The sequence below is a fragment of the Nycticebus coucang genome, chromosome 10, assembly GCF_027406575.1.
Source record: "Nycticebus coucang isolate mNycCou1 chromosome 10, mNycCou1.pri, whole genome shotgun sequence".
In the NCBI taxonomy this organism is placed as follows: domain Eukaryota; kingdom Metazoa; phylum Chordata; class Mammalia; order Primates; family Lorisidae; genus Nycticebus; species Nycticebus coucang.
The window spans coordinates 80038466-80063497 of NC_069789.1; the positions used below are offsets into that span (position 1 = coordinate 80038466).

Genomic DNA, 25032 nt, shown 5'->3' on the forward strand with positions numbered 1-25032 from the left:
CCCCCTCCCTCCCCTCCCTTTCCCCCTTCCCCCTATTCTTAGGTTGTAACTGGGTTATAGCTTTCATGTGAAAACCCTAAATTAGTTTCATAGTAGGGCTGAGTACATTGGGTACTTTTTCTTCCATTCTTGAGATACTTTACTAAGAAGAATATGTTCCAGCTCCATCCATGTAAAAACTTCAAATTTATAAAACAGAATAAACCTTGATCAATTTGATTTCATTTAAAAATAAAAACTGTTCAGTGGGGCGGTGCCTGTGGCTCAGCGGGTAGGGCGCCGGTCCCATATGCCGGAAGTGGCGGGTTCAAACCCAGCCCCGGCCAAATTAAAAAAAAAACAAAACAAAAACTGTTCAGTGAATGCCCCCTTATTTTTGACTGGGAGAGGATACCCACATCGTGCATAAATGACTGAGTTCCTATTTTAGAATACCTAAAGAACAGTTACATTCAGATAAAAACAGAGAAATAGCCAGCAGGAATGTAAGTGAAACAGTGAAGAGGCAGCAAATGGCCCACGGACATGGAAAATGCGCTCAACTGCATTAGCAATCATATAAATGAAATCAAATATCGCAAAAACAAAATATATTTTCCACCCAGTATTTTTGGTGAATTTTTTTTTTTTTTTTTTTTGTAGAGACAGAGTCTCACTTTACTGCCCTCGGTAGAGTGCCGTGGCATCACATGGCTCACAGCAACTTCCAGCTCTTGGGCTTATGTGATTCTCTTGCCTCAGCCTCCTGAGCAGCTGGGACTACAGGCACCCGCCACAACGCCCTGCTATTTTTTTGTTGCAGTTTGGCCGGGGCTGGGTTTGAACCCACCACCCTCAGTATATGGGGTCGGCGCCCTGCTCACTGAGCCACAGGCGCCGCTCTTTGGTGAATATTTTTAAAATCTGACACTATCAGGGGCAGGCAGTGATGTGCAGACATGGAATAGTCACTGATGGTAATATACTTTGGTGAAGCCACTCGCAGATAGGCAGAGGGAGTGATGTATGTTTTTGTGACCCAGCAGTTCGACTAATTATCTATTTTAAGACTCTTGTGAACTAGGGGATATGGACAAGAATGTTTAAAACAGCATCATTTATACTGGCAAAAATTGAGAAACAACCCAACTACCTATCACTGATAGGATGGATAATTAGATTGTGATCTATTTAACACTTAAGTACTATAAGGCTGTAAATATAAATGAACTACAGCTGAAACAAATTAACCTTAATAAATCTCAAAAACAAGTAAAAGAATGGGGAGGATGGGTGGAGAGAGGGTAATTGGTGGGGCCACACCTATGGTGCATCTCAGAAGGGTACAGGTGAAACTTACTAAATGCAGAATACACATGTCTTCATACAATAACTAAGAAAATGCCATGAAGGCTATGTTAAACAGTTTGATGAAAATATTTCAGATTGTATATGAAACCAGCACATTGTACCTCATGATGGCAGTAATGTACACAGCTATGATTTAATAAAATAAAGTAAAAGAATCAAGTCACAGAATTATACACTATAATTCAATAATGAGGAAAAGTAAACATACTTCTCATGGGAACATATTGATGGAAAAAGTAAAATCTAGGGAAATAACATTACTTTGTAATGTAAAATTCTCTTCCTTCAAGGGTGGAAAGGGCATGCATTTGGGCTACACAGGCTGAGTCTACAAAGGTTTCTTTTTTTTTTAATACCTACAAAGGTTCTTTTGTCTTTCTTATTTGTGTTATGACTAGTTGTTCCTAAATTTTTTATTATATTGTCTACACTTTTTTGAGACAGAGCCTCAAGCTGTTGCCCTGAGTAGAGTACTATGGCATCACAGCTCACAGCAACCTCCAACTCCTGGGCTTAAGCGATTCTCCTGCCTCTGCCTCCCAAGTAGCTGGGACTACAGGCACCTGGCACAACAGCCGGCTATTTTTTTTTTTTTTGTTTTTTGGTTACAGCTGTCATTGTTTGGTGGGCCTGGGCTGGATTCAAACCTTCCAGTTCAGGTGTCTGGGGCTGGCACCTTAGCCGCTTGAGCCACAGGTGCCAAACTGATATTGTCTACACTTTTTATGTGTATATATATTTCATATTGTAATAATAGCACTTAGGATTCTTATAAAGAGAACAAAAAATTATGATTATAAACAAAGTTCCCGGCACACTGAAGTCTTTCAATGAACCTTGGAGATGACCATGATGGTTATAGGAAGCTGGAGAGCAAAAACTATACTGCCCTCCATACCCGTAACAATGGCAGCCAGTGGACTCTTGGGAGTTGAGTATAGTGACAGCAGAAAGATGTCTCTGAAGGAGCTTAGGGTATGGGATGGAACCAAGATTATAAAGAGTCAGACCAGCTCCCCAAATTAGCCACATTGCAGATGCCAGAGGACTTCCTTGCAATCTGAAGCCCTAGGAATGATGTTCAATCAGGATGTCTTCTGCACTGCCTACCACTCTGCAGGACAGCAGGGATGGAGGGGAGCTGGGCCAACAGCCAGAGTGGCAGGAAGTTTTGTCTCAACCTCTCTTCAGCAGCAACCTTCCCTAGCCAATGGGGCAGGAGACACTGGCCAATCAGTGAGGCACTGGCCAATCAAAGGGCACCACTTCTTCCTCCTAGGTCCAGCTGCCCTTTATCACAGACCAACTGAGAAGTCCTGGAGTGGTGAGTCAGTGGGTCTGGTTGGTTCCCCTGTTACTGTTGGTTCCAATTGAGCACAGCCAGGCTGCCCCACTGTTATTACCTGGCTTTGTCCACTACCCTTGTGTTGGCGGAGCAGGTGGACCTCGTGTGCACACACTGGCCCCCCCAACAGCCTAAGACCTGAGGGAAGGATGCAGGGTGAGAGACCTTGAGGCCTAGAGGGTGGGTGAGTTTTTATTAGATTCTCAATACCTGTTGAAAGAAGCATGAAGGGAAATTGGAGAACACAGGCAGAGGTGAGGTTGGGAGGCATCATCCCATGCACAGTGATCCTGTTCTCTGACCAGGCCAGAGGAGTTTCCATACTAAAATTCTACCAAAAATTTGCACACATTTTCCTTTTATTTTTAGCAGACTCGTACTACCTGTATATGTTTATAGGATGCAGAATTTTCTTTTTTTGAGACAGGCTCACTATGTCACCCTCGGTAGGTGCTGTAGCATCGAAGCTCACAACAACGTCAAACTCTTGGGCTTAAGCGATTCTCAAGTAGCTGGGACTACAGGCACCCACCAGAATGCCCGGAGGGGTTTCTGTTACTGTTCCTCATATCTGGAATGTCTCCCAGCTGTTAGCCAGTCCAGTGGCAAAGTTACTCCAAACCCTGGCCATACCCACTTTTGGTGCTTCCCATCACTTTCCTGGGGAATCTTGTCATTTTTACCTACACCATGTGTTTGAAATGTGAGAATCCGCTTACTGTTCTGGTTCCTCTCCATGGAAGAGCCACATCTCGCGTGTGTCTACTCAACTATCTTCTGGCCATGCCCTGTCTTCTTGAGTTCTCAGAGTCCTTCGTAGATTGTGGACATAAATCTTATTAGATATAAAATTGCAACTTATGCTCCTTTTGAAGCTTGTCTTCATCCTCTTATTAGGGTCCTTCTCAAGGAAAGTATCTTAACTAGAGTCCTTTTTCCCTTTTTTCCATGGATCATGATTCTTATGTTGTATCTAAAAACAGCATCAAACTCAAGGTCATGTAGATTTTCTTCTATGTTTTCTTTTAGAATTTTTATAGTTCTACATTTTTCATTTAGGTCTATAACCCATTCAGACTTGATTGATCTATAAGCTGTGAGGTAGATATCTGGGTGTTTCTTCTTTTTTTCTTTTTTTAGCTGGAATCTCATTTTGTCACTCTCGGTAGAATGCTGTGGTGTCACAGCTCACAGCAACCTCAAATTCTTGGGCTTAAGAATTTCACTGTTTCAATGACCATCTCAATGAGAGTGAGATGAAGCTGGCGCAGTGGCTCATGCCTGTAATCTCAGCACTCTGGGTGTCTGAGGCTGGTGGATCCTTTGAGCTTAGGAGTTTGAGACCAGCCTCAGCAAGAGTGAGAGCTAGTCTCTACTAAAATTAGAAAAACTAGCCAGGTGTTGTGGCAGGTGTCTGTAATTCCAGGTACCCAGTAGGTGGAGGGAAGAGAATCATTTGCACCTACAAGTTTGAGGTTGCTGTGAGCTGTGATGCCATAGTACTCTACTCAGATGATAGAGTTAGACTCTGTCTCAAGAAACAAAGAGAATGTGAGATGAATCCAGTTAAAGGACTTCGTGTCCTCATCCTCATGTCCTCATCCTCATGCCACTTCCCAAAGTAGCAAGATATTAGTGATCTTGATCCATTCATTTTTAGTAACTTGGTACTACCTTGAATTTACCACAGTTTCTCCTTCTCATCTTCCCCCCATTACTGTCTCTCTGGAGATTGGTTTTGATGTGGTGCCATCTTTCTTCTCTGATTTTGGGCTCATAGGGTATCTAGAGGAGCTCACTGAGAAGGAGTTCAAAAAATTTAAGGAGCATTTTAAGCAAGTGACTATGAGACCTGAACTCGAGCAAATTTCCTGGACCAAAGTGAAAAAATCATCCTGGGAAGAACTGGCCAACCTCATCCAGCAATATAAGGCACAGCAAGCATGGAATTGGACCTTAAGGATATTTCACAGGATGGACAGGCAAGGTCTCTGTGATAAGGTCCAGAGAGAATGCACAGGTGAGTGAGTCTGTGGGGAAGGGCCCAGGCTACTTAAGGTGATTCTCACCTCCTCTTTTGGTAGATGGTTTCTGTGCCTGTCTGCCACAGGGACAGAATGTGCTATGAGAAAATATTATTCTTGTAGGTAGCAAATTACCGTTAGACCTGCTGGCTTTTGTGGCAAAATGTAGGTGGATGATGTGTCCTAACCTGTATTGTACCTTTATATGGATCACCAATAATATATTTTTTTCTTTTGAATTTTCTTTTGTTTTTATTTCAGATTAATATGAGGGTACAAAGTTTAGGTTATACTGTTTTCATTTCTAAGGTAAAGTTCAAGTTCTAGCTGAGCCCTTCACCCAGAGGGCTGCTGAACACCCTCATATGGTGCACATTAGGTGAAATCCCACCAATCACCTTCCTGCCCCACCCTTCCCTGCTCCCCTTTCCCTCCTCCCTTCCCCTCCCCCCTGCCTCACCCTCTCCCCGCTCCTCTCTCCTTTCCATCTGCTCCCTTCTCCCTCCTCCCCTTCTCTTCTCCTTCCTCACTCTGCCCCCTCCCTCCTCCTTCCTCCACTCTCTCTTCTTCCTGCCCCTCTCTCTCCTCTCCTCCTTGCTAGACTATACTAGTGTTTTTCTTTCAGGTCACCATAATTTTTTTTTTTTTTTTTTTGTAGAGACAGAGTCTCACTGTACCGCCCTCGGGTAGAGTGCCGTGGCGTCACACGGCTCACAGCAACCTCCAACTCCTGGGCTTAAGCGATTCTCTTGCCTCAGCCTCCCGAGCAGCTGGGACTACAGGCGCCCGCCACAACGCCCGGCTATTTTTTGGTTGCAGTTTGGCCGGGGCTGGGTTTGAACCTGCCACCCTCGGCATATGGGGCCGGCACCCTACTCACTGAGCCACAGGCGCCGCCCAAGTCACCATAATTTTTACTCTAAGCTGAGAGCTTGCATCCAAGCCAGAAACTCTAAGACAATGTCTTTCTTTCTTCCTTTCCTTTTCCTTTTCCCTCCCCTCCTCTCCTCCCTCCATCTCTCTTGGTAGAGTGCCGGGGCATCTCACAGCAACCTCCAACTCCTGGGCTTAGGTGATTGTCTTGCCTCAGCCTCCCAAGTAGCTGGGACTACAGGTGCCCACCACAACGCCCAGCTATGTTTTTGTTGCAGTTTGCCCAGGGCCGGGTTCAAACCCACCACCGTTGGTATATGGATCTGGCGCCCTACTCACTGAGCCACAGGCACCTAAGGCAGTGTTCTTCAAACTTTTTTTTTTTAAGAGACAGAGTCTCACTTTATGGCCCTCAGTACAGTGCCGTGGCCTCACACAGCTCACAGCAACCTCCAACTCCTGGGCTTAAGTGATTCTCTTGCCTCAGCCTCCCGAGTAGCTGGGACTACAGGCGCCCGCCACAACGCCCGGCTATTTTTTGGTTGCAGTTTGGCCGGGGCGGGGTTTGAACCCGCCACCCTCGATATATGGGGCCTGCGCCCTACCGACTGAGCCATAGGTGCCGCCCTTATGGCACAATTGAACCTATAGTTAAACCTCTGCAGCACAATTTAGTTTGATCAAAAAAAAAAAAAAGAATATACTTACTGTGCTTTGAACTACTTTTGAAAATAATTAACGACTGGGCAGCGCCTGAGTAGGGCGCTGGCCCCATATACTGAGGGTGACGGGTTTGATCCTAGCCCCGGTGAAACTACAACAAAAAAATAGCCGGGAGTTGTGGCAGGTGCCTGTAGTCCTACCTACTCGGGAGGCTGAGGCAAGAGACTCACCTAAGCCCAACAGCTGGAGGTTGCTGTGAGCTGTGACGCCACGGCACTTTACCGAGGGCGACAAAGTAAGACTCTGTGTCTTAAAAAAAAAGAAAGAAAATAATTAACAATCTTTAAAAATGTTCATGGCACACTAAGATCCTCTCACAGCACACGGGTTGAAAATCACTGCTTAAAGGTGAAGTTGTATCATAGAAAATCTGGATTTGACCAGCAGTTAACACTTGCTGTATATCGTACAACTATCTGGGCTTAACTGGTGTAATCATGTGTTTGCTTAAAACATCCATAGAGTGCCAGTGCTTAATAAGATTCTTTTGGGGGGGTGCGGGGGGGGCACAGTATCACATCTCACCCTTGGTAGAGTGCTGTGGCATCACAGCTCACAGCAACCTCAGACTCTTGTGCTCAAGTGATTCTCTTGCTTCAGCCTCCCAGCAGCTGGGACTACAGGTGCCTGCCACACCTGGCTATTTTTTGGTATTATTGTTTAGCAGGCCCCAACCAGGTTTGAACCCATCAGCTCTGGTACATGTGGCCAGCACCTTAAGCACTGAGCTAAAGGCACCAAGCCTTAATAAGATTCAAAATCACTCAGCGCCTGTAGCACAGTGGTTATGGCACCGGCCACATACACCAAGGGTAGCGGGTTTGAGCCCTGCCTGGGCCAGGTAAACAACTGCAACAAAAATATAGACAGGCACTGTGGCAGGTGCCTGTTGCCCCAGCTACTTGGGAGGCTGAGGCAAGGGAATCACTTAAGCCCAAGAGTTTGAGGTTGCTGTGAGCTGTGATGCCATAGTAGTCTACCGAGGGCGACCTAGTAAAACTTGGTCTCAAAAAGAAAAAGATTCTAAATCACTGTCACGTATATATAAATTTTCATATTGAACAAGCAGAAGTTCATGGCAGAGAAGCTCTGATCTTTCAGCAATATCGTCTTAAGGGTCATGATTTATACTTACCCTGGTATAAGATGTTACTGTTACTTTGCATATTTGACACACCATTTTTTCATTTGTTTTCCTCTCAGTGACTCAGAACACAAAAAGATCTGTAGAGGGTATGTTAAGAATAAATTCAGCAGCCTTTGCACCAGCAAATCCATCACTGACTTTTTTGAATGTTTTGGTGAGCATCTCAGAGCAGAAGAACTCAAATATTTGTACCTCCTTTTTGCTGCCAAAGAACCTGGGCAGCAGTCACGTACCACCATCTTGCAAGGAGCACAAGGCATCGGAAAATCTACACTTCTGATAAAGCTGGTCCTGGGCTGGGCAGAGGGCAGCCTCTATCAGGACAGATTGCTCTACGTGTTCTACTTCTGCTGCTGAGAACTCAGGCAGTTGAAGGAGACCAGCTTGGCTGATCTGATGTCCAGGAACTGGCCTTACCCTTCACCTGCTCCTATCACAGAGATCGTGTCCCAGCCAGAGAAACTCTTGTTCATCATCGACAGCTTTGAAGAACTGAAATGTGACTTGAGTGAACCTGAGTCAGCTGGGCAGTGACTGGATGAAGCAGCAGCCGGTCCGGGTGCTGCTGAGTGGTTTGCTGTGGAAGAAGATGCTCCCAGAGGCCTCACTGCTGGTCGCAGTGACGCCCGTGTGCCCAGCGGAGCTTCAGGCTCGGCTGGTGTGCCCAGAACTCGTAACGCTGTCCGGATTCAGTGAGGGGGAAATAGAGACCTATTTCCACTATTTATTCCCAAGCAGGAATAGAGCTGTGGAGGCTTTCTGTTTTGTAAGAGAGAACGCACAGAGGTATTCCCTGTGCCATGTCCCCCTCATTAGCTGGGTTATGGGCACCCGTCTGAAGCAAGCGATGGAGAAAGGCAGAGATCTGGCCCCCATCTGCTGACGTCTCACCTCTCTGTATGCCTCTTTCATCTTGAACCCGTTCACTGGCAAGGACGCTGGTTGTCCAAGTCTGCAGAGCCAGGTCCAGCTGAGAGGCCTGTGTTCCCTGGCTGTAGAGGGCATGTGGACCAATGTGTTTGAGTTTAATGATGAGAATCTCAGGAGAAATGGGATAGCGGACTCGGATGTCCCTGCATTGCTGGATACCAACATTTTCCTGCAACGCACAGAGAGCTCCTACACATTCGCGCGCTCGAGCATACAAGAGTTCTGCGACCATCCCAACCCGGCCGTCAGGTGCAGAGAGACACTACTGGCTGCCCACCTGAAGAAAGTAAAGAAAGCACGTTGGATTTATTGGGGGAAGTTTCGTATTTGGCTTTTTAAATGAAAAGGAACAAGAAAAGATAGACACGTTTTTTTGGCTTCCAACCGTCCAAAGAGATAAGGCAGCAATTTCACCAGATCCTGAAGAACTTAGGAGAATGCCAAGGTCTTCCCCGGCACACTGATTTCCTGTCGTTGTTTTACTGTCTTTTTGAAATGGAGGATAAGGCCTTCATGAGGGAGGTAGTGAACGTCCTCCAAGACATTAATTCTTCTATCAATAATGACTTGGTGGTTTGTGTCTACTACTTAGAATACTGCTCTGGCTTGAGGAGACTTTCGTTTTCAGTCCCAAAAGTCATTGAGGAGAATGGACATGGCTGTAGGTAAGTCCAGTCAATGACTTTCTACCCCGTCTCAGAATCTGTCCGTATTCTCAAGTGGGTTTTGCTAAGTGGAGGATCATGGTAGGGGTCTCTCCTTTGCATCCAACGAGCTTTAGTTCGAGTCCCAGTGAGACTCACTAGATGTTCTGGCCATTTCGTTGCCTGAGACTTGTCTTTTCTTAGCTTCAGTGGACTCATCACATAGAGTGGGGATGGTGTTCATAGTCATATTGTAAGGATGGATCCTGAGAATCACGTGATGTGTATCCTACCTTTCTCAAACACAGCTGATCCATCCACATAATTAGTACCTACACAGTTCCTATGGGACCACACGCAAGCTTTTCTTTTTGTTTTTTTGAGGCTGCGTTTCACTCTGTCACCCTGGGCATAGTGCCCTGGCATCATAGGTCACAGTAACTTCAAACTCTTGTGCTCCAGTGATCCTCCTGCCTCGGACTCCGAAGTGGCTGCGACTATAGGCATCTGCCACAGTGCCTGGCTACTTTTTGTCTTTTCAGTAGAGATGGGGTCTCACTCTTGCTCAGGCTGGTCTTGAAGTCCTGAGCTCAGGGTGGATTCTACAGTGATGTTACAGATAAGGAAACCAAGGCAAAGAAGTCTAGCAAGCCGCCCAAAGGTTGTGTGGTTAGGAGCCTCAGCCATCTTGCAGAAGACCTTGTGTTGTGGATATGACGCAGCATTTCTCAGCTTCAGCACTGTTGATATTTGGGGGGCTATCCTGGGTTTCTTTGGGGGGGGCTTCCTGTGTATTACAGAATGTTTAGAATCATTCTGTCCTCTGTCCACAAGATGCCAGAAGTACCCCTCCCTTAAGCAGTAATAACCAAAAGGACCTCCATATGTCCCCTGGGGTCCACCCCACCCCAGGGGGAGTACCAGTAATGTAGGGTGACCTTACCCAAATGACCCTATTCTCCCTAGTCAAAGGAGACTCTGACTCAGAAGTCTTCTGTACAGGGAGACAGCGTGTCCTGTGTGCCTGTGGGGAGGGGCTTGTGTTCACTGTTCACCTATAGAGAGCACGTCCTTTCTTCTTGATCACAGGTCAAGTAGCAATGTCATTCATTGGCATTGCATTTTCTCTGTGTTCACGACCAATGAGCACCTCAAAGAATTGGAAATAATAAACACTGACTTCTGGGCAGCGCCTGTGGCTCAGTGAGTAGGGCGCCGGCCCCATATACCGAGGGTGGTGGGTTCAAACCCAGCCCCAGCCAAACTGCAACAAAAAAATAGCCAGGCATTGTGGCGGGCGCCTGTAGTCCCAGCTGCTCGGGAGGCTGAGGCCAGAGAATCGCGTAAGCCCAAGAGCTGGAGGTTGCTGTGAGCCGTGTGATGCCACGGCACTCTACCAAGGGCAGTAAAGTGAGACTCTGTCCCTACAAAAAAATAAAAAAGTAAAAAAAAATAAACACTGACTTCTGCCAAACTGTTCTGGAGATTTTGTGCAATCAGCTGAGACACCCACCTGTCACCTTGAAAAGCTTCAGTAAGTTGAAGATGCTTTGACTTGTGAGTATTGTGGAAATAACAAATCCATGTCAACCAAGTTAGCTCTGAGCTGAGGCTGATTGTGTAAGTGAAGAATTCAAATTTAGAGTAGAATTTCTCAGTCTTGGTACTGACTTTTTTGTTCGAGATCCTTCTTTGTTTGGAGTGTGTTGCAGCAGGATATTGAGAAGCATCCCTGACCTCTGCCCACTCGCTACCAGTAGCTTCCTCCTAATTATGACAACTAAAATGACAAGGATGTGACTGGGCTGTAAAATTAGAGAATGAATTAATTATGGGTTATAAGAGATAGCCAAAGACAGATGCTCAGGCCTCCTTAGAGGAAACGTAGGTGAAACTTGCTTTGCTTTTTTGTAGGCTAAATCGTGTTTCCCTTTCTGGTGGAAGTAGTGTTTTTTTTTTTTTTTTTTGGCCAGGGCTGGGTTTGAACCCACTGCCTCTGGTATATGGGGCCAGTGCCCTACTCTTTTGAGCCATAGGGACTGCCCGGAAGTAGTGTTTTCTTTCTTTCTTTTTTTTTTTGTTTAGGAGCTTTTAATGCTTAAACTGAAAAAATTGCAAGCTGTGTTTTCATAGCCACTGGTCCATGGTCCCATCTCTGGCAGGGCAAGAATTTGTTCCTCACCCTGGCCACAGGTGGAAGCCCAAACTCCTCCTAGCAAAGTCTTCAGAGTGCAGGGGGGCTCCCCTTGTAGTGCTGTGCAGTGAGTTCCCAAACCAGAGGCAAGAATACAAGAAGAGTATGTAAATAGGAGCTGTGCGCCAGGCCTGGGCAAGGCGCTCGCCAGTGTTATCTCGGTTAATCCTCACACCTACCTCAGGAGTAGGCATCCCCTACTTGTGAGGAGGAATCCTGAGGCTAACCAGTTGTCCATCAGGAAGTTCACAAGTCCATCAAAGCTGAGATGAAAATCCAGGTCTTATCAGGACAGGAGCAGTGGCTCATGCCTGCAATTCCAGCACTTGGGAGGCCAAGGCAGATGGATTGCCTGAGCTCACAAGTTTAAGACCAGCCTCAGCAAGAGCAAGACCCCGTCTCAGAAAAAAAAAAAAAAAATGGCTGGGCGTTGTGGCGGGTGCCCGTAGTCCCAGCTACTTGGGAGGCTGAGGCAAAAGAATTTCTTTAAGCCCAAGAGTTTGAGGTTGCTGTGTGTTATGATGCCATAGCACTCTGCTGCGGGCGACAAAACAAGACTATCTCAAAATGAAAAAAAAAAAAAAAAATCCAGGTCTTCTATCCTTCCCATTCCACAACACTGAATTCTCTGTCTGGTCCAGGCCTGGCTTCCCATAATCAGTTCCATCTTAATATCATGTCCTATGCTTTGTCCTGACCCTGAGAGAAGGAGTCAGCAGCAGGACGCTGTTCTGTAAGGATGGTAAGGATCTTGGCATGGTATTTCATCTGAAACAGCAAATATGACCTTAGAAGTCACTGTTTGGGTCACTCTCCGCTGAATAGTTTCCCAAGGAAATGGTGAGGTAGAGCAGTCTGCAAGTGCCACAAAGCCCCCCTTCTGATTCTCTGTGGAATGAGATACCACACAGGGGCAATGCTCAAAGGGTGGTGAAAAAAGCAAGGATCAGGAGGGTGAACTGGAGTAGTATCAAAACTGCCACGGCAGGTTGGTAGACAGTCAACAGATCAGAGAGCATGTTTCCCAGCCACCGGGGAGCCCAAGAGGACCTTTTGGCTCTAGTCCAGGGAGTGTTTTGTCTTCTGCTTGCGCAAAAATGACCTGGAGACCTTGAACATGTCCTATGCCTGGCCCCAGGGGTTCTCATTTTGATAGCAGGGACAGCAGCCCCAACTCATTCAGTTTCTCCTTGGCCACTGCCTCCCAACCCTTGTTGGCCTGTGGGTTACGGGGAGAGGGGTGCAGCAGCCCCTCCACCTGGACCTCTGGCATTAGCCCTGAGAGAGCCTGCTGTGCCCGCTGCTCCACTAGTCGCCCCACTCCCACCACCAGCCGCACCCCCAGCAGCTGCACCTGCCGGCAAAGGGCCGCATCACAGATCCCAAGAAGCTGTTCTCGCTGCTTGGCAGGCAGCTCGGCAGGAGTGAGGTTGCGCCCACTGGGAGTCAGGAATAGCAGTGGACACAGATTGTGGACAAAGCAGTGATGGAAGAAGACCTCAGGTTGTCCACAAAGGTTCTGGAAAAAGCCCCAGAATCGGGCACCGCTCACTTCTGACTGTGGGCACTCCGGTCCTAGCACTGGTCATTTAGGGTGCTCTTGGGGAGGAGTCAGCAAAGGCCCCCCCAATGCCCAACCAGTCCCGGACCATGCTCACTTCCCCAAAGGGCACCCCAGTCTGGGCCATGCCAAAAGGTCCCGGGTTCATCCCAGGAAGAGCACTTGCTTGGGACCCTGGCAGTAGCGAGTCACATAGCTGCGATGTGGCTCCCACTCATACTCCACAGGATTGTAGATGATGCCCACTGGCTCTGAAAACTGCAGCTGGCTCAGCTCAGCGTTGAGCCGAAGCTCATCCTCCAAGAAGCCCTCAGCCAAGCTTTGAGGGCAGGCTGAGGGCTCCATTGAGGTACTAGGAGCTCATGGAGGGCCACCGCTAGGAAAGCCTGGGGCACAGCCATGCGTTGTCACCTTTCTCTCCACCATTTTACTGGGGAGTGCATTGCCACCAACAACTTCCAGAAGAGAAAGGCCACTTCTTATCCTTGCATCCTGAGCCACCAGGATAGCCCTGTTGCATGGCTAGTGTACCATAAATGTCTGTTGACTGAGTCGGAAGTAGTGTTTTCTTTGAGGTGCTTTCTCACAGCCCAGACTTGAAATATTTGAACCCCCACAATGTAAATTTTTCCCCTGATGACATGAAGATGTTTTGTAAAGCCTTGAGCTTGTCAATGTGCAACATAGAAGAATTCGTGTAAGTCTCTACTTTCATCAGGAGCACTGATTTGATTCTAGAAAGGATTGTATATACTTGTTAATATGTCTACTTTTCTTTTTTTTCTATTATTTTTGTGCAAAGTTAACTTCCTGGGAACTTAAGAATAGGCTATGGAAGTTAAAGTTTCTCAATTGCTATAACCACTGTGGAAAATGGTTTGCCTATTTCATAGATTCTGACATATTGTATTCACCTAGAAATTCTATAGATAGTGGTTTGTTGAAAGACAGGTACCAAAATGTTCACGACAGGTTTTCAGAATACCTGCAAAGTGGAAATACTTGCTATCGTAAGTTAGATGAGAATCCTGTGGTTATATTCTTATGGGAATGAATGATCTGCCATGAGCAAAAATTCATATGCAGAAATTTGGATGACTCTTAGACATTATTGATAGAAATGGGCCAGACTCGAGTGTATCATGCAGTTTTATTTATATAAAGTTCAAAGATAGGCGAAACTAGCACTAGAGTGAGAAGAGTGATAGGAACAGGGAGGCAGGAGGCAATATGCACACTGTTTCTTGGCCTGGACGCTGGTAACACAATAGCATTACGTTTATGCAATTCGTCGGTTGGCACTTGACGTTCATTTGTGCACCTTTCAGTATCTGTTATATTTCAAGCATTTTTTGTTTTTTTTGCAGTTAAATTGGGACCCCCCTCTAACACTTATCTTCTGTTTACTTTGGTGCACGCACATTCAGATGCTTCTCCATGCAGCTGGGTCTGTGGGCTGCCAGCAACCAACACGCAAAGACCCAAGCCCATTCTTTGTAATAACATCTTTGATAACCCCAGACCTCAAAATGTATGCTTTTAAAATCAACAATTTAGTGGCCTTGGTATATTTTCACACAGATGGGCAACCACAACTATCTAATATTATCCCTTTTAATTTTTAATTTTTTTTTTTTTTACATAGTCTCACTCTGTGCCTTAGGTAGTGTGCTGCGGTGTCATCCTAGCTATAGCCACCTCACAATCTTGGGCTCAAGCGATCCTTTTGCCTCAGCCTTCTGAGTAGCTGAGAGTATAGGCGCCTGCCACCACACCTGGCTAGTTTTTTCTATTTTTAGTAGAGACGGGGTCTCGCTCTTGCTCAGGCTGGTCTTGAACTCCTGAGCTCAAGCAATTCACCCACCTCAGTCTCCCAGAATGCTGGGATTATAGGCACGAACCACTGTACCTGGCCAATTACCTAATTTTAGAATGTTTTCATCACCTTAAAAAGAAAACCACATAGCCCTCACTTACTCCCCGTTCCCTGTCTCCCTGGTCCCTGGGTATCACTCAGTCCTAATGGCTTTTTGTATTTTGAACATCTCATAAATTGAATTATATAGCATGTGGTCTTTTGGTGAGTGGCTTCCTTTCATTTAACAAAATGCTCTCACAGTTTTTCAGAATGTACTATGTGTCAGCACTTTATTCTTTTTTACGACTAAATAACATTCCATTGTATATGGAATACCACACTTCGTTCGTCTAGTCTTCCATTGATGAACATTTGGGGATTCTGAATAAGGATCTATGAACATTCATGTTTAAACACTTGTTTTCAATTCCTTTGGGCTTATGCCTATAGAATTGCTGTGTTGCATAGCAAATCCATGTTTAAATTTTGGAGGAAACATCAAGTTATTTTCTATGGCTTTACCATTTTCTATTCCCATTAGCAATGTATGAGGGCTCCAGTTTCTTCACATCTTTGCCAGTACTTCTTATGATAGCCATCGTCATGGATGTGAGCTGTAACAGCATCTTATTGTTTTTTTAATTTACTTTTTCTAAATTACTAATGTTGAAAAAAAATATTTTTTGAGAGACAGAGGCTCACTTTATCACCCTTGGTAGAGTGCTTTGGTGTCATAGCTCACAGCAACCTCCAATTTCTGGATTTAGGCAATTCTCTTGCCTCAGCCTCCCGAGTAGTTGGTACTATAGGTGCCTGCCACAATGCCGGGCTATTTTTTGTTGCAGGTTGGCCGGGGCTGGGTTTGAACCTGCCACCCTTGGTATATGGGGCTGGTGCCCTACCCACTGAACCACAGGCGCTGCCCCACATTTTTTTTTTTTTTTTGCAGTTTCTGGCCAGGGCTGGGTTTGAACCCACCACCTCCGACATATGGGGCCGGCGCCCTACCCCTTTGAGCCACAGGTACCACCCCACATTTTTTTTTTGTAGAGACAGAGTCTCACTTTATGGCCCTCGGTAGAGTGCTATGGCCTCACACAGCTCACAGCAATCTCCAACTCATGGGCTTAAGCGATTCTCTTGCCTCAGCCTCCCAAGTAGCTGGGACTACAGGCGCCTGCCACAATGCCCGGCTAGTTTTTGTTTTTTTTGCAGTTTGGCCGGGGCCGGGTTTGAACCCACCACCCTCGGTATATGGGGCCGGCGCCTTACCGACTGAGCCACAGGTGCCGCCCAACATTTTTTTTTTTTATTGTTGGGGATTCATAGAGGGTACAAGAAACCAGGTTATGCTGATTGCATTTGTTAGGTAAAGTCCCTCTTATAATTGTGTCTTGCCCCCAAAAGATGTGTCGCACACCGAGACTCCCACACCCTCCTTCCTTCCTTCTATTTTCCCTTCTCCCCCCCTTCTTCCTTCCCCCTCTCTGCCCACTAAAGGGGGGCCACATGGCTGAGGTTTTAATACATAAAGCTTAAACGTCAAAAAGACATGAGTTTAATCTTTAGTCCAAGATTCACTGTGTACAGACTTACGTCTTTTTGCCTTTTGTAATTTTTTTTATGTATTACTTTATTTATTTATTTATTTATTTTCCTTTTTTTTATTTTTATTAAATCATAGCTGTGTACATTAATATGATCATGGGGCACCATACACTTGTTTCATGTGCAAGAGGCATAGTGATGAAGTCAGGGCTTTTTAGGAGATCCATCACCTGCATAACACACATTGTGCCCATTTTGTCATTTCTTACCATCACCCCAACCCTGCCTCACTCCCATCTTTCAACACCTCCAGCTCTTAGCCTGTGCGTGTGAATTTTTTAGCTCCCACTGTCCGTGAGAACACGTGGTATTTGTTTTTTGTGTGTGTATCCTCTGCATTCTTGAGCAAGACATTTAATTTCAGATTCAATTTGCTCCTCTGTAAACAGAAGGAAAGAAAATATCCCATGTTAACGTTTGTGCTAGGTTGTTCATTGCAGCTCAGTTTCCATATTTATAAGAGGAGGAAACAACCCAAGTGCCCATCAACCCAGGAACGGGCTAATAAACTGGTGTATGTGTACCATGGAATACTGTTCAGCCATAACAAGGCTGGAGACTTTACATCTTTTGTATTAACTTGGATGGAGTTGAAACACATTCTTCTAAGTAAAGTATCACAAGAATTGAAAGTAAGTAGCTAATGTACTCAATACTAATATGAAGCCAGTAAAGGATCACACGCTCACACAAGAGAAAAACTCAATTCAAGTTGGGGGAGGGGGAATGAGGGAAGAGGATTGGTGTGCTCCCACCTAACGGGCGTGATGTAAGGATACATGGCACACCTCCTGGGTGCAGGACACAACTCCATCAGGGACCTTCCCTAACAAAGGCAAACATTGTAAACTAATCATTTGTACTCTCATATTAATCCGAAAATTTTAAAAAGGATCCTGCCTTAAAGGTGTTATGGATCTTTTTTTTTTTTCGTTTTTAGAGGCAGAGTTTTACTTTCTTGCCCTCAGTAGAGTGCTATGGCATCACAGCTGACAGCAACCTCCAACTCTTAGGCTTAAGTGATTTTCTTTCCTCAGCTTCCCAAGTAGCTATGATTACGGGTGCCTGCCACAATGCCTGGCTTTTTTTTTTGGTTGTAGTTGTCATTGTTGTTTGGCAGGCCTGGGCTGGATTTGAACCCACCAGCTCCGGTGTATGTGGCTAGTGTCCTAGCTGCTTGAGCCATAGGTGCCAAGCCCTGCACCACCTCTTGCCTTCACTTAGTCTGAATATTCTTCTCTTGCAGTCATAGAATGGGGGATAAATGGGGTGCTCCAGATTCTTGGCCTGGGGATTAGATTTTAATGACTCTGAGTGGAATAGGCTGTCCAGTCACATTGCCATGGGTGTGGCTACAGAGAAGAATGGACAGTGGGGCCCATAAGGAATAATCTGATGCTATACACGCTGGATGGTAAGACCCCGTGCTCAGAGGCGACAGGATGAGCCTTCGCTTCGTGTCTCGCCCACATCCCACCTCCACCTGAGGGTGGGGCTGCTTCCCATTGTGTGTCTTTTCATTGCAGGTTGAAGGACTGTGGGTTGACCAGTGCCTGCTGCAGGGACCTCTATTCCGCTCTCACCAACAGTAGGACCCTACGGGTGCTGGACCTGACCCTGAACACCTTGGACCACAGCGGGGTGGCTGTGCTCTGTGAGGCCCTGAAATACCCAGAGTGTCCTCTGTGGGTTCTTGGGTGAGCTGGGGTCCCTTTTTCTTAGTGGTGGGAAGAGTGCTGGGGTCTAAGAAGGGATTGCCTGCAACCTAAAATGCACAATTCTTGCCAGCTAATCACGTTGCATTAAAACGCAAATCATGTTCCCTATCTTGGGGTCAGTGTATTGGTTAGAGATTATGGCTATAGAGCCCTCACTCACCACAGTGCCTCGGGAATGGGGAGTGCCCAGTAAATGTGACATTTGGTACTATTATAATGTAAATCATCATTCATAAATACTTACATTCCGGGCAGCACCTGTGGCTCAGTGGGTAGGGCACTGACCCCATAAACCGAGGGTGGTGGGTTTGAACCCGGCCCCCGCCAAATTGCAACAAAAGAATAGTCGGGCGTTGTGGCGGGTGTCTGTAGTCCCAGCTACTCAGGAGGCTGAGGTGAGAGAATTGGCCTAAGCCCAGGAGTTGGAGGTTGCTGTGAGCTATGACGCCACAGCACTCTACTGAAGGCGATAAAGTAAGACTCTGTCTCAAGAAAATAAAAATAGCCATAAATACTTAAATTTGTAAATATAAGTTATTCTTATATTTGTAAATGTAATTTACATTTGTAAATATCTTATATTTGCAAATATAAATGATAAGTGATATGTTGATTTGCAGTATAAAAATATATAACTTAGGTTCATTTATAAGCATGGATTTTATATTTGTAATTAATATAAGTTATGTATATTATAATTCTACATTTTATTAGGTAACTATATAATGCTAAGTATTTAGCTTTCTCATTCATTTTTCCCTACCTGTTTTTCAAAGCAATCTGAGATCAAGGCAATCACAGGCAGTGATCAGGCCTTTAACTTCTAGAAAACAGAAATATAAGATGTTGGGTTAAAATTATCATAAACTCCAGCGCGAAAGATCATTCACTTATTTTCCCTCTTACAAAGACACATTTGTTTCCTTAAAGTTCATTCTTATAAATCTTCATCTAAAAATGTTGGAGACTTGGCACTATTTCCTTCTCAATTTAAATTTTGGGGACGGTTCAGAACAGGTAGTGCCAGAGTTTGATGACGTGGAAAGACTCGCACTGTCTGTTGTTTTCTGTCACGGAAGCCTGTGTTTGGATTCTAGCTTTTCCATATTTAGTCCTGTAACCCTGGGCAAGGCATTTGCCCTCTCCAATGATCAGTCTTCCGTGTGCAAAATAGGGGTAATTATTTTACACAGTAATTGTGAAAATATATATTGAACTGTATAAAAAATGATGAAACCATGTATGTGAGTTTGCACCTGCTCTGCCTCCAATCTCTCACGGCTTCACCAAGGTGGGCTCATCTACGAGAACGGACAGTTGCAAATAAACAGGTAGCAAACAAAGACAGGGGTTGCTGAATCCACGGAAGAGCCCAGACGTGGTAATCCTTGAATCTTTTGTCTGATTCAAAGTGACAATGTAGTGTGATGTATAAGTGTGGGGACTCTGAAATTGCATTTCTGTGATCCATTTCCTGTCCATACCACTTTCTAGTTTTGTGACGTTGGGCCAGTTCACAGCATATCCTCGGCATCTTCACCACAGATCAGGACGGTAATGGTGTCCCATAAGGGGGTGAAAGCTTAACGAGATACTCACATAGAAGCCTAAGCACGGGGCCAGGACCAGGCACTCGGATAACGTTATCTTTTCAAGTAAAAATAGCTTCAGCCTTTTCCCCTGCACATTTCCAATCCCTAATGTTTACGTGGAAGTGGTGTTTTCTGTTACCAATTCTAGACATTTATTCGGTCCGGTAACATGTTAGACGCAGCACCCACAAGCTGGTGAGGTCCCGTTGTGTGCACCTCTTCATAACTTGGTTTGTAGTGACAGCAAGTTGGCAGCTTGAAATTGGCTGTGATGGTATTAGAGAATTTATACCATAGAAATGGACAAAAGAGCAAGGCTCAAAATCAAGGTTTGGTTTTTGTTTTTTGGGGTTTTTTTAGATCTATGGATTTTTTTTGATCTATGTATTAGCACCTCAACTGGGGTGGATATGTCTTTCCCTTTGGAAGCAGCACCATGGTCTCCTAGGTTTGTCCTGGGGGAGATAGTGGAGGAAGATGAGATGCAGAAATCATGTGAATTAAACATAGAGGCCCCCCTTTTTTTATATCTTACCAGACTGCCAAAAACTAGTGTTGATGAAGAAACCCAGATACTTCTGACAGCCGTGGAAGAGAGAAATCCGCACTTGACAATCACAGGCATTTGGTGAAGCAGAGACGGGACACAGCGGTAGTTCCCTGATTTCATGGAACCTGGACTCATTCTGACTCAGGGTCACCTGCACAGACCTGGAATCAGGGCTTTTCCTCATGGCACCCTGTATCCACATATTACAAACCTCTGATGCTCCAAGATGTGATCTCCCTGGTTCTCCATTCCGATCTATTTCATAAAATGCATATTTTTATTTGCTCTTTGGCCTTGCATAAACCACTGAAAGAGCTTTGTGGTAAAATTTCTACTGTCTCTCAAAGACATTATAAACACTCAATAAAGCATTAGATCTTTTTATCCCTTTTTTTATTTCAAAATATTAAGGGGGTACAAATATTTTCTTTGCATGGATACATTGCAGTAACACTGATGTCCCAGCTTTCAGCATGTCACCACGGTCATGTTCATTGTGCCTAATGGGTAAGTTTTTATCCCTTACCCACTTTCAAACCTCCCCTCTTCTCAAGTCTCCAATGTGCTTTTATATCTTTGTGCCTATGTGTACCCATCACTTAGTTCCCAATTATTAGTGAGGACATGTGGTGTTTGTTTTTCCATTCCTGAGATACTTCACTTAGGATAATGGTCTCTAGTTCCATCCAAGTTGCTGTGAAAGACATTATTTTACTCCTTTTTGTAGCTAAGTAGTGCTCCCTGGTTTGTGGGCGCATATATACTTATGTGGATGTTATTTAAATATATATACATCCTACATTTTTTTAATCCACTCATAAATTGATGGACACTTGAGTTGGTTCCACATCTTGGTAATCGTGAACTGTGCTGTGATGAACACATGGGTGCATGTGTCTTTTTGATAAAATGACTTCTGCTGCTGTGGGTAGATACCCAGTAGTGGGATTGCAGGAGAGCACGGTAGGTCTGCTTTTAGTTTTTTGAAGAGTCTCTATACTATTTTCCACAGAAGTGCTAATTTGCAGTCTTATATCTTAAAACACACTTTAGATAATTTTCTTTTTTTTAGACAGAGCCTCAAGCTGTCGCCCTGGCTAGAGTGCTGTGGCATCATAGCTCACAGCAACCTCCAACTCTTAGACTCAAGCCTTTCTCCTGCCTCTGCCTCCCAAGTAGCTGTGACCACAGGCGCCTGCCACAATGCCGGGCTATTTTTTGGTTGCAGCTGTCATTGTTGTTTGGGGGGCCTGGGCTGGATTCGAACCCTCCAGCTCAGGTGTATGTGACTGGTGCCTTAGCTGCTTGAGCCACAGGCACTGAGCCCACTTTGGATAATCTTAAAACAGAACCTGTTGCTGGTGACTGGTGCAAGAGTGTGGACAGAAGGAACTGTGGTCCTCCCTGTGTGCTGACTTGCAAGGATCCTGGCTTCCTGGGGCGCACTGGGAAGGCTGGTCCAACGTGGGCACTCTTTGTTAGTCCTACCAAGACTCCAACTCGGGTCTTCCTCTTGCCTAATGGAAGAACTTTAGAAGTATGTTAAAATTTAGAAATATATGACCTGCCCATTCCCCTAACACTACACATAAAGGCAAAGGTCCCTTTTACCACCAAACCTGTACTCATACCCCTAATTCCCCCACATAACTCACAGATATCTTCCAGTATCATCCATATGTTTTTACATAGTATTAACACTTGACTATATCTTTCTTTTTTTTTTTTTTGGCCGGGGCTGGGTTTGAACCCACCACCTCCAGCATATGGGACCAGCGCCCTACTCAACACTTGACTATATCTTTCAACAACACAGCATTGGGATTATTTTAATCACATAAAAGATGTCACACTAGCTACACTAATCTGCAAGTTGTTTTCACTTAGTCTATCTGATACTTATATAGAAACACATGCATATGTGTGTGTATATTAACACTAACAAAATGAAAATACTCCCAGAAGAATGCATTTGTGTGTATACAACATGGGTAAACAGTGGGAGAACTTGCAGAATGATTTGTTTAGCAAGATACATGTATGCGTGTGTATTGCATCATGGACAGAATAAAAGCAAAAGCATTTTATTTGGTATACAAGTTTTAATGTATGTATACATTGTGGAATGGAATACATGTGGAAATCAAGCTGATTAGCATATCCCTTATTTCTCGTGGTGCTAAAATTTCAGCAATTTAAAAATGTGAACAACAGTCACCGTGATGTGCAGTAGAGCTCATGAACTTATTCCTCCTGTTTAACCTAAGCCCTGTGTCTTATGATCCTCATCTTCCATTCCCTCCAGGCTTTGGTGACCACCATTATACCTGCTTCCAGGAGTTCAACTTTTTTAGATCTTACTGTAAATGAGATCACTAGTGTTTGTCTCTCTCCGCTTGGCTTATTTTTTTTTTTTTCTGAGACAGTCTCACTATGTTATCCTCGGTAGAGTGCCATTGCAGTAGAGTGCTGTCACGTCACAGCTCATAGCACCCTCAGACTCTCAGGCTTAAGAGATCTCTTGCCTCAGCCTCCCAAGTAGCTGGGACTACAGGTGCCCGCCACAACGCCCGGCTATTTTTTGGTTGTTGTTTGGCCGGGGCCGGGCTGGATTCAAACCTGCCAGCTCCAGTGTATGTGGCTGGCGCCCTAGCCGCTGAGCTACAGGCGCCGAACCTGTCCAGTTATTATTTTTGGTCACTGGGTACATTCTCACGTTCTGAATTTGATACTTCAGAACACTTTAGGGTCCTCTTGTGCCTCTAGAGAGCTGAGATTTAGAAACAATGTCTATGTCCAGTCACTCCAGTAAAGAGCGTCGCGTTCTGAAGAGGTGACAATTGTCTCACAGGGAGTTGGATGATCTTATGATTTCAGCATGATAGTTGACTTTTCCACATCATTGTCTTACATGCAGATATTAATATGGTGCCCAGGAAGGTTATGAACTGTCGGTGTGCAGCTTTGCCTCCTTATCCCAGACCCTCACTACACATGTGGAAGGTGCAGGTTCATTTAATGCTTCTCATGTCACCTCACTGTGGAAAGAGACACGTGGTTCCTGAATTACAGGTTTTGGTGGCATGAGAATAGAAATAATTACAAAATAATGGTAAACTGTGAAATCGGAGATAGGCATTATTCTCCAGGTGAGCCTGTTCTGTGGACTATGTCCATGTCTCCTTTTTCTTTTTCTTTGTTTTTTGAGACAGAGCCTCAAGCTGTCCCCCTGGATAGAGTGCTGTGGCATCACAGCTCACAGCAACCTCCAACTCTTAGACTCAAGCCTTTCTCCTACCTCCACCTCCCAAGTAGCTGGGACTACAGGCGCCTGCCACAACGCCCGGCTATTTTTTGGTTGCAGCCGTCATTGTTGTTTGGGGGGCCCGGGCTGGATTTGAACCCGCCAGCTCAGGTGTATGTGGCTGGCGCCTTAGCCGCTTGAGCCACAGGCGCCAAGCCCAATGCCTCCTTTTTCAAGGAGAAAGACTGGAATACTTTTCTGACATGAGAGCCCAAGCGTGGTGCAGTCATCACCAGCCCAGCTGGCTCTGCAGTCCCTGCCATGCAGTCTCAGTACAGTAGCCTAAGAACCGTAGGGGTAGTGGCTCTGAAAACCATCTTTCCTCTCTTGATCACGGTCGGGACTCTGGCCAGTGTCCTTGTGTTCCTCCATAATGTCTCTCTAATCCTGCCCGGCCTTAGGATTAGGGCCACACACAACTCTCACCCACCTGGCCGTGGCCAACTCACTGACCCTCTCCAATGAGCTCCCCCACTCAATAGTGACCTTTGTTCTGCAAAAGCCCTTGTCCTCTCTAGGGAGCAAACTGGTTTATTATAGCCACCTGGTGGCTCTCGGCACTGTTGTGCTCCACCTGTGTCCTGAGGACCTGTGGGTTCTTCACTCATCCTCAGGAGCCCAGGGACAGTGATGCTCAAAGGAGGACCCCCCTCAGCCATGGGCCTGCCTGCGGCACCTGCTGGCCATTCAGTTCCATATGGAATATCTAGATTCCTGTGACACTCAGTGGTCCCCGGGACATAAATGATACCAACACACAAGGCCATTGGTTCTGCCTATCCTGTGCTTGCACCACAGGTCTGGTCTTCCTGTGGTAGTCCCTGACACCCTGCTCATTGGCCACATGAGTGGCCCGGTGGCTCCATGATGCCTCTCCTGCAGAGACACCACCAGAGAGTATAGCAAGTCCATAGCACCAGCCAGCACCACAAAAGCCCCACCTCTCCTCGTGGCTGATGCATGCCGCAGGTGCTTCGGGTTCATGTTTTCCCACTTCTTGCCCCTTACTATTGATCTTTAGGAACCCTCAGAGGCCTGGGTTCTCCTCTTGAAATGCAGACCAGACCGTCATGACTGAAATATTACATTTAGCAGGCAGCACCCACAACAGCCACAGTGACTCCACTCAGTTATCGTCTGAGCACCCCTTTCCCACGCAAACCCACAGTACTTGGGAAACTCAGTGTGACATTGTTGCTGTGTTGGTGGGTCTTACTGTTGTGGGTCAAAGTCCCACAAAGCAATGTCATGGAGCTTGGAGGAAAGGAATTTCCTCTTCGGCCAGTGGAATTGTCTAAAAGAAATCTCTCCTGGGTCGGCACCCATAGCTCAGAAAATAGGGCGCCAGCGACACACACCGAGGCTGGCAGGTTCAAGCCCAACCTGGGCCAGCTAAACAACAATAACAACTGCAACCAAAAAATAGCCGGGTGTTGTGGCGGGTACCTGTAGTTGCAGCTACTTGGGAGGCGGAGGCAAGAGAATAGCTTGAGCCCAAGAGTTGAGGTTGTGAGCTGTGACGTCCCTGCACTCTACTGAGGGCGACATAGTGAGACTGTCAAAAAAAAAGGAAGAAATCTCTCTTCAGGATTATGTAAAGAGTCCACAAAG

General features: G+C 45.7%; 1 protein-coding gene and 1 pseudogene across 1 annotated transcript; one reads left to right on the forward strand and one right to left on the reverse strand.

Moving 5' to 3' along the window:
* Window positions 1-4444: 4444 nt before the first annotated feature.
* On the forward strand, window positions 4445-20199 carry LOC128596446 (NACHT, LRR and PYD domains-containing protein 4-like). The gene is given in 11 exon segments (XM_053606075.1): window positions 4445-4715; window positions 7527-7983; window positions 7985-8705; window positions 8707-8760; window positions 8762-9057; window positions 10126-10207; window positions 12543-12654; window positions 15191-15258; window positions 16698-16771; window positions 17784-17954; window positions 20106-20199. Coding segments are annotated over 11 exon segments (2304 nt in total). The 5' UTR covers window positions 4445-4540.
* On the reverse strand, window positions 12156-12959 carry LOC128596895 (single-strand selective monofunctional uracil DNA glycosylase-like; annotated as a pseudogene).
* Window positions 20200-25032: the final 4833 nt, after the last annotated feature.